Below are 10,509 nucleotides of genomic sequence, written 5' to 3' on the forward strand. Positions count from 1 at the left end.
ATGGATTAACTTAACCATGCAAAATGTCTAATGTGCAAATCCCGCTATAGTGACTTTTGGGGAACTAACGGTTGCACCCGCATTTCTTTAACGATTGAAAGACGTTCTTTATCGTTTGACAGACACAAATGTTTTAGTGGTTCCCAATGTTTAAATACACGCAAGACTTGTACCATGTCTATTGTTGAACTAGTAAATGACGTCACTTTACTAACTTTTCAGTGTTTTGATGGCAACCTTGGTGCGATTCCCATCTCCCATAATCCCTTGCGCTGTACCGAGAAGCACTCTCCCGAACGCACCTCGCCCAATCTCGTTCTCGAACACTATGAGATCTCGCGAGAATGACAATTCGGGTCCTACATTGCCATACGGCGCTTCTTTTGGTAGAGTGGAAACGTCCGCCATTGTATCTTCTCTTATGCTTTCGTATACAACAGGCGTGGTAATCACGTTCATTTGAACATCTGAAAGGAATTAAACAATGTTTAGTCATGATTTAAAGTTTTAAAACAAATATGTAATTAATATATAGCCTAGTTTATACCCAAAAAAAAATGTTGGCGCATCTTTAGGCTCATTCAACCCGGGGGACATTTTATTATTCTCTGAGGTACTTTCATAGGCCCTTTTCGAATCCACGGTGTCGGCTTTGGATTCGGCTTCAGGCTCCGTTCTCTCGTCTGATGCCCTGAGCGCGTACGCAAAGCACGCGCAATTTATTGTCGAAACATCCGCGGGCCAAGCTAGCCTGAGCATAATATGGAGCCGAAGCCGTGGTTTTAAAAAAGGGCCTTAGACAACTATCCATACAATTTCAGAGGCGTGTAACCAATTTACCCATTTTTTGTTGATTGTTAATAGTTTAACAAAAGAAAGCTCCACGTTTCATAAAGAAGTTCATAAAAAGTATACTTGGAATGCTTGATTACCTGGTTGGTTGTTCTTGTTAACCGAAGGGCCAGCAAGAGGTATATGTCGATTTCTGGGCGGTTCTGTAGACATCTCGTAGTGCCTGGGATTTGTTTTAGAAGTGATATAATCGATAAATAATTATTCCCCTTTTCACAAAGTTTATTTCATAATAGTGTTACATTCTTTATTGTGCCTTTATTTTATGTAATTTCGAACACTGAGTGCACGCCCCCCTACAACACGCCGTTCGTCAAGAAGAAATTAATATCAATGTTTTAAAATGGCAATGTGTATTAGAACTTTCATCAAAAAGATATTTAAAAAAATATTTTTCGAGATTTCACGAGGCTGCTTTCAATCTCAAATCCACATATGAAAATAAATCTCATGGAATGTGTGTTTTTGTTCACTCATGTGAAAGACGTCATGTTTACCCATCGTCGCCATCTATGATATCCTTGTCTGGTCTCTGCGTCGACCTGTCACGATGACGTCTAATCAAGACCACGATGACAGTGATGACAGCTACATCTCCGATGACAATACCGCCCGTAAGGGCTACAGAAGCATACAGATTCGTTTCTAAGGGGGAAAAAATATGTGGAGGAATGATTTTGCATTTTGTTGACTCACCAATAATGATATGCACTCGGTGTTTAACCATTTCATAAGGACATAGAAAAAAAAATCTTCAAACAATAGAGTATTATGTTAATGAACAATTAAATTACTATTTTAGCAATTGTTTGGAACGATTTATATGTTTAAAAAATAGATAAAGTTGTGCTTCAAATATCGCGCCTCGATTGACGTCACGAACAGCGCCCTCTCGGGTCGGGCCTACTTTTAAATTTGTTAATAAAATGGAAACTAAATTTTAGAACCTTAGTTAACTGTTTATTCATATTCTACTCATCAAAACACATAGCTTAGTGACAAAAGCTTTATCTTGACAAAATACCACTTCCAGGTGACTTTAAGTCTTTATACGTTTGTGGACAATTCTTCACAACATTGTAAAATAATAACAAACAAATTGTCTCTTGCTTTGCTAGACGTACTCATACCAGAAAGAAACACTTATTTTGTTGCAGATTGGGGTCCAATTTTCAAAACGGACGTCTGCATGCAATAAATGGGTTTTGGGAAGAAAACAAACTGAGAACCCATTATCAGTACTGTACTTACGTGGACTTGGACACAGAGTATCTGCTAGTGAGCCAGATGCTGTTCCTATGGTATTGGTAGCGGTACACTTGACTCTCGTACAGCCATTCATCTCAGGGTCATAGGTCAATGTCTTCCCAGTTGATGTCTCTGTGTCATTCAGAGTGATGACATGCTGGTTGTTAGCTACGGTTGGGTTAGCACTAGATGAACAGGTAATTGTACCTTGACTATACTCTAGCATTACATCAACTGGGGCAACTGTTGAACGAATCAAGAAAACCTACTTAGAAATAGCATAAATTTCGACTTTGAGGAAATAATAACAAGCCATTCAGTGTTTTTTTTTTTTACGTGAGTTTCTGCACGTTTAGCTACGTTTGACACACAGCAAGTCCACATGTTGTTTTTATACCTATATGATTATTGTAATCTTCGAAAATCTTGATTTAAAATGTTTTTATATTTAGTGCCTTTTAAGGTTTATTTCCTTAAAATCTTCCTGGAGATTTCATCCATTCCGAAAGGAGATTGCGTGACCATGTTTCAATTGTTCGATGTTAGAAAGATGAGGAATTTTGAATCAAAGCTTGTGGAAATTGAGTTAAAGGAAAGTGCTATCAGGTGAATGTGCGGAGTGGGAAAATTTCACAGCCCAATTAAAATGGTAAATATTTGCCAAACTCAAGTTTGGGACTTGCGTGCGACAGTTTGAAATAGAACGGTTTCAAACTTGCACGAGCAGTTATTTTTTTCCAACATGGATAGAAATTGAACGCAGAGTTGAGGCAAGCTGAGGCAAAACTATATTGTTCCCAACTGTTTAAAGTTTTCTGAATTGAAATAAAAGGGTGGTAACTCGGTCTTACAGCTGCAGGGCATGGCCGTGCAATAAAGCCCGGACATCACCTTCTCGACCCTGGTTTTAAATCAGAGAATCAATGTGTGGTGAAGAGGTTTTAAACTTAGTGGTTTAAACCCGCCGAGGCCTGGCTCTTGATAATTTCACCTAGACTTTAAGGCCCGGTCACACAGGCCTCGAAAACAAGAACGAAAACGATAATGAAAACGAGAATGTTAGACAAATGCATGCCCTCGATTGGTCAGTTTTAAGGCCACACTGCAGTGATAACGAAAACGATAACGATCACGACGCAAAGAGAACGGATTCCCCCCATCGCTCATTCAACCAATCGAGGGCGTGCATTTTAACATTCTCGTTTTCGTTTTTTACTCTATAAAAGTGACTCACACCGCACATTGAGGGTGACTGATTGTGATTGAGGTGTTGCAGCTTCCTGTCCTGTTGTTTCACATCTAAACTGATGACCATTATCGTTCCTAGTTGGAGTGTATAGGAGTGTGCTAATAGTATCAGTTGTATCTCCATTGACACTTTCTGTCTCAGTATCACCAGAGAGACTGGTCCCATCATTGGTCCAGTCTATTCCTACACGCGGTCTGGCACCAAAGGCTGTGCAGACGAGTGTTTGTTCCTCACCAGCTATCACATCAACGGGTGAACAAGGTGCTCCATTTACTGTGAGTGTCACACTTGTTACTTGAGCTGGAACAAACAAGCAAACAACAAAACAAACAAACAAACAAACAAACAAACAAACAACAAACAAACAAACACATTGCGTGCATTCACTCTATGTATACAAAATGGCGAGTGTTGTGCTTCAATTTAGAATCTTCAATGTTTGTAATTATTTTAATACATGTATGCAACGTTTTAAAATGGGGTTGTTTTCATAAAAGAAAACGGAAAATCAAAGTGAATTATCAAAATGGTCAACATTATTGTATTGAAGTGTTTAAAGGCACTGGACACTGTTGGTACTTTGCTAGCTCAAAAACTTATTTGGTAACGAGCAATGGAGAGCTGTTGATGGCATATAAACATTGTCAGAAACGGCTCTTTCTGAAGTAACGTAGTTTTGAGAAAGAAGTTATTTCTCACTAAAATATTTGAATCGAATTCGAGACCTCAGCTGGGGTTTCGAATTCAAGCATCTGAAAGCACACGATTTGTGCGACAAGGGTGTTTTTTCGTCCATTTTCTCTCGCAACTTCGACGACCAATTGAGTCTAAATTTTCACAGGTTTGATGCATTTGTTGAGATACACCAAGTGAAAAGACTGGTCTTTGGCAATTACTAAAGGTGTCCTCCAGTGCCTTTAAATGAATCATGAAACCTTTGTTTTTAGGAGTCTTCTTGAAGTATAGTTTCCCCTGACACCACGCTAAGATATTTACAATGACCTGGGCCGCATTTCATAAAACATGTAAGCTGCCGTTTTTGCTTACGGAGCGTCCTTAAAGGGCAGTGGACACTATTGGTAATTACTCAGAATAATTATCAGCTTAAACCTCACTTGGTATCGAGTAATGGGGAGAGGTTGATAGTATAAAACATTGTAAGAAACGGCTCCCTCTGAAGTGACGTAGTTTTCGAGAAAGAAGTAATTTTCCACGAATTTGATTTCGAGACCTCAAGTTTAGAACTTGAGGTCTCGAAATCACCATATAACGCACACAAGTTCGTGTGACAAGGGTGTTTTTTTTCTTTCATTATTATCTCGCAACTTCGACGACCAATTGAGCTTAAATTTTCACAGGTTTGTTATTTCATGCCTATGTTGAGATACACCAAGTGAGAAGACTGGTCTTTGACAATTACCAATAGTGTCCACTGCCTTTAACAGAATTTATATTGTATAAAGCTGTTGCAAGGGTAAAATGCTGACTAACACCTGCGGTAAGCACACGAGTGACGTAACAATGCAAATCCACGGTGAACGCATAAAAGAATATAAAAATAACGTTTGTTTATTGTATTAAAAAGATTGGTAATAATATACAGTTTTTTTCGTGATAATTGTAAAAATGACACGTTTTCCTTTAAGATAAACGTTTACAATGGGCAGCTTCAAAACTACATACTGACACAAATTATGGAGCTATTTTAAGATCTTACTCAATGTTAATACTGGTGGCTTCTTGCTAATGTGCTGTTAAAAAAACAGCGAGAGCAAACTCATTGACTTTTTATGAACCTTTAAATTGTGTTTTAGTTTTTGGCTTGCTGAGTTTATTTTCCGTAGGGTACATCTCTCACTGTGCCCGTTAAAAAAAAATTAGTTAAACTCCAAGAAGAATCATAATGGTGTAAATTTTGAGACAATAAATCATATATATTAATAGTAATATTATTTTGTATTACAATGTTGTACTTACCTGGCCACATGACGTAAATATACAACAACCAAAACCTATACCCCATGACTCAACTGCACAGAAAAGAATCTGAAAAGGAAAAGGAGCCGTACACCAAGCAAGATCTTCCCTGTATACGCGCGAACTGTCTGATGTGTGTTTTGAATACTATTATTTTATACAAATTATGTTCAGCGAAAAATCACACAAGGAAGTTAGGAAGTAAAAAACAATCTAATCTTTTTGATTTAATATCCTATAAGTCGTTTTGAGATTTTATATTTTTTATTTTTGTTAATCCAGTGTATCAGTATTTAAGGCAGTGGACACTATTGGTAATTACTCAAAATGATTATTGTCATTATAAAACTTTTCTTGATTACGAGTAATGGGGAGAGGTTGATATTATAAAACATTGTGAGAAACAGCTCTCTCTGAAGTGACGTAGTTTTTGAGAAAGGATTAGGGTTCGGGTTAGTAGTTTTCGAGAATTTGATTTCGAGACCTCAGATTTAGAATTTGAGTTCTTGAAATCAAGCATCTGAAAGTACACTGTGTGGATTTAGTAGTCTTATTCTAAGCTTAATTCGTAAGAATTCAAGACCTTGCAAAATAACAGTAAAATTGGCGACTTGATAGTGGCCTGTTTTCGATTATTAAAAAGCCCGTGTTAAGAAGGAACCCGGTTGGTTGAACGCATCAAGCACTCTGAGTAAAATACTTTCTTTATAATTGCCATTATTAATTCAATCCAGTTCAATTCAATTCATTTCAAAAAACTTTAATCGTCCTTTACAGGCAATTGCAACAGTAGACCAGCTCCATATAAAAATATTAAGAGAAATATACAATATACAATAATAAAAATATAACGATTACTTGACAAAATGACAAAGCAGATATTGACAAAATGGTTAAAACAACAGGAACTGTCGTGATGGTAGTATAGGGTTGACTGTTAGTTGTTGTCAGGGAAAATAGATCCGCGCTGGAAAATTAACAGGAAGTGATCTTAATTGTTATGTACGTAAAACTAATGCAAAGAGAAATGGCCTTGTCTTGGTTCCAAGACCTTCGCATGGGTTATTTCCCAGCCTGGCTACCATGCATGATGGGCAGCGCGCCGTATCGCCTGCTAGCCTTGCGCACGTGGGTTCTTTGTACGGGTACACAATAGTCAACCGAAATGAAACCAAGAAGAAAAACGCGCCCCCTGTCGGGTTATCACGTTTAGGTTACGAGTATAAGGTAGTGACGTCTGGACCAAGGCTATCAATGGCCTGTAGTTTCGACCCCATCAGCAGAGTCTTCCTCGAGGGATGTTCTAGCGTGATCATTATGAATATTACGCAGGATACCATTTTAGGTGTACTTGTATGACAATGTCCTCCCACTCTTCTCATGTAAAGGCACCGTGTGTCTATAGCCGAGGCGGACAAGAGCACCGAACTCAGCTCTGGTGCTTCTGTCCAGCAGGGTGTGGGTTCGAATCCCGTTCGTGAATACTATGAGCAAGACACTTCACCTGAATTGCTTCTCTCCACCCAGGGGTAAATAGGTGCATTGAGGGCAGAGATGGTTCTTGTGATCGATTTAGCCGAGTAGCGCTTATGTTGCACAGGCTTCATGTATACTACTCAATGAGCTAGAAAGGTCTATTTTGGGCAAAATGGCCTTTTGCGTATGGCTGTTTGCAGATCATATAAAAATTAGGGGTTTCTCTCAACAAAGGTACCGTGGTGTATCCAATTGGCGGCTTCAGCTATGGCTACGACTAATGTCTAAGGGTATGGCTAAAGGAAGTCCATATACTTCAATGCATGATGGCGCGATGATCAAGCCGTTGCCGAAGTCGTAGCCACCGTCAATTTCAGACACTAGACAAAGAAAAAAGTTCCCATTGAAAGAAATCAACGGGAAATGGGATACCACTAAACATTCAGTGGAATTAATTATTCAAACCATTAATGGGACTCCACGGGATTGGGAATTTTTCTCATGGGCAATGCGTAATGGGAATCCCCAATGTATTTCGCAATGATGTTATTTGTATGAGGCCATGCACGTGCACTTCCTGTGTACTGATTTTCCTGGTAGAGTTCAGTATAAACTTTTAGCGTCAACATCTTCATGTTTTAAAGGCTTCTTCTGCTTCTGTGTTTATGTTTTCGAATAACCAACAGAGAGTCATTCACGAAAGAGTGAAAACTATGGATGTGTTGTCGTTTCTATCCTCTGCCTTCTCAGCCGTGACTGGGCTGAAGATCGACCCACCACCGCCTGTCGGAACTGTCCAGAGTGTGGCAGATCCACGATTCTAAAAGTAAAACCAATTCATTGCCATGTTCAACAGTAACACCCAGCAGCAACAACACCAGCAGCAGCAACACCAGCAGCAGCAGCAACACCAGCAGCAAGTCATGCTACTGCTTTCTTCGCCAAGCCGAATTCCAGACCTGGCGTGGAGCATGTGAGTGTAACAGACCTGGTGTATTTAACATACGGGATGATGCAGCCAACATCATCTGCAAGCACCGATCACATTGATGCCAACTCGGTTCAACTGACAGTGCAGATGTTGAAGAAGAAAGCGCAGGTTACGGTGGAGATTCGGGTCAACTCGACCGTCCAGGATCTGCGAGCGGCAGCTGCTGACAAACTTAAACTTTCGTGCCCTGGCTACCTGATGCTCATCTTCAACAACGAGCAGCTTGCTGACCATCAGCATATCAATCAACTCGGTCTGACTTCAGACAGTTTTATTATCGGGAAAAGATGCTTTCAGCGGGGTGAGTTGATGGGGAAATTTGAGATAGATCCTACTTCACTTGACCCAAAATATGACTACGATCTGACCAGGGAGACCAAGCCTTTAGTTGGAAAGACCTTCATGAGGGGTCAGTACCAATACGAGCCTCCGTACGGCTGGATGCGGACGGCTTTAAAGGTCGTCGACGAGTACGAAGACAATACATGGCTTGGCCCGGATGGAATCCGGTCTGAGACAGCCACCGGCGAGTGGCCGGTGTCCTACCACGGAACGTCGAAACGGAACCTCCGTGGAATCGTCCAGGACGGCTTCAAAATCGGACCAAGAGATCGGTTCGGCCCAGCTATATACAGCAGTCCATCCTTGGAGAACGTTGCTAACTATTACGCCTCGACGTTCACGTACCAAGGGAAGAGTTACTCACTCGCTCTGCAGAACAGGGTTAACCCGGAACATTTGACCGTCTACGAGCCCGTTGTGACCGGTCTACCTGGTTTCCCGTACTGGTTGTCCCCACAGCAAGATCCGGATCACGGAGGATATCACGTACGACCATACGGGATTCTCACGCGTGAGGTTCGGGCTACTCCGGGTAGTAGCTGGTTCGACTATTTCTTGTCATATTTTGATTAGGGCCTAAATAAATAATTTCAAAGCCCTGCCCGGTTAATAAATTAATGTATTTCACAATCATATTATTTTGTATGCCGTCATGAACGTGCACACACTTCCTGATGTACTGAGTTCCCTGGCAGAGATATAACTTGTATAACGTCAACATCTTGATGTTTCAAAGTCTTCTTCTACTTCTGTGTTTTTGTTTCGATACCCAACAGAGAGCCATTCACGAAAGAGTAAAAACTATGTGGATGTGTTGTCGTATCTCCTCTGCCATCTCAGCCGTGACTGGGCTGACGATCGACCCGCCACCTAGTCTTGGTTCCAAGACCATGTGGTCTTGCGCGGTCACACACAACCAACGTTCCGCTATGCACGGCGAAAACTGTACACGCTTGTAATGAACGAACGTAGGAGGGCGCTCTGTGTTTCTGATTTCCGGATAATACGAGCCCGATGGACCGGTAGGTTTCCCGTACTGGCTGTCCCCACATCAAGATCCGTATCACGGGGATACCACGTACGGCCATACGGGATTCTCACGCGTGAGTCTCGGGTTACTCAGGGTAGTAGCTGGTCCGACTACTTCTTGTAATTTTTTTATTAGGGCCTAAAGAAATAAGCTTGGTTCCAAATAATGTCAAAAGCTGATCGCGTTTTGAAAAAAAATCACCGACAACCGGAACGGTGCTCGGAGATTCTGTCCCCCAAATCTGAGAAGTTACATGTTGCCTTGGATCGGTCGAGTTGGTCTTTGAAAAGCGTTTGTAACTGTTTGTTATAAAATGCATATGATTATAAAGGATTTGCAGAAATTTGAGGAGAAAAAACAACGGTCATGCTTCCTAAAACTTGAGGGAAAAATTAATTTCCCAAAATGTTACGTGACCTTTCGGATAACGAAATTCTATTGAGGCCTTTTAGGCATAGAAGACCGGTTCGTTGGTATTCCACTTAGACGTGACACATACAGTTCATGTACACCAACTACATTTATTTTTGTAAACACAAATTATGTTACTCGGGTGGGATTCGAACCCACGACCCTTGCAATTCTAGAGCAGTGTCTTACCAACTAGACTACCGAGGTAAGACACTGCTCTAGAATTGCAAGGGTCGTGGGTTCGAATCCCACCCGAGTAGCATGGCTGTGATATTTTTTTCACAGGACTCGGGAAAGTACTGAGTATACAGTGCTAACACACATCAGTGTATGGGTAAAAAAAAAAATATTCTTTATCCCCGATGCAAATTTAACATCTATTACAAATTATGCTATTGTATGAAATTATAATTTCATTTTACTGTATAATATCTATAGGTCCTAGCCCTATTTTGGGCACAAAATGATCACATAATCTGTAAGTATACTAAATTGTGCTGAAATTTGAATACAAAAACAGAACGGTTGCATGCTTCCTCAAGCTTAAAAAAAAATGAGTTTGCAAAAATTATTTGACATTTCGCATTATGAGAAATAGTAGACCTAAACGACTCTTTCGTTGTTATACTTTCTCACATTATTTGTTTAGTTATTGCAAACCAAACCAAAATTCAGATTTCTTTCACTGGTACATGCGTATATATTAACACCGATATGTAAATCCTATTTTTAACATTGCATTATCCTGAATATGTACGAACAAATTAAGTTAAAAAATCACTAAAGTTCAATAGGGCTTATATTTAATTATTTAATTTATATATTGATAGATTATTTTTTTAACAATATGATTGAAGTTTAAAATTGTGAAATTATGCATTTCCATTCCAACACATTATACATGTGACCTTCAGTTAATTAATATACTTTTTT

At 39.9% G+C, this 10,509-nt stretch overlaps 2 protein-coding genes across 2 annotated transcripts; one reads left to right on the forward strand and one right to left on the reverse strand.

The window, feature by feature from the left end:
* Window positions 1-210: 210 nt before the first annotated feature.
* On the reverse strand, window positions 211-5,336 carry LOC117305796 (kin of IRRE-like protein 1). The gene is made up of 6 exons (XM_033790672.1): window positions 5,327-5,336; window positions 3,335-3,649; window positions 2,104-2,343; window positions 1,350-1,497; window positions 933-1,015; window positions 211-467 (listed from the first exon to the last, which is right to left on the reverse strand). Exons 1-6 carry the CDS (start codon window positions 5,334-5,336, stop codon window positions 211-213), a joined length of 1,053 nt encoding a protein of 350 aa, XP_033646563.1.
* A 2,475-nt stretch (window positions 5,337-7,811) lies between these two features.
* LOC117305797 lies at window positions 7,812-8,708 on the forward strand. Its single transcript, XM_033790673.1, has one exon. It carries the CDS (start codon window positions 7,812-7,814, stop codon window positions 8,706-8,708), a length of 897 nt encoding a protein of 298 aa, XP_033646564.1.
* The last annotated feature ends 1,801 nt before the right edge of the window (window positions 8,709-10,509 follow it).

The sequence above is a fragment of the Asterias rubens genome, unplaced genomic scaffold, assembly GCF_902459465.1.
Source record: "Asterias rubens unplaced genomic scaffold, eAstRub1.3, whole genome shotgun sequence".
Classification (NCBI taxonomy): domain Eukaryota; kingdom Metazoa; phylum Echinodermata; class Asteroidea; order Forcipulatida; family Asteriidae; genus Asterias; species Asterias rubens.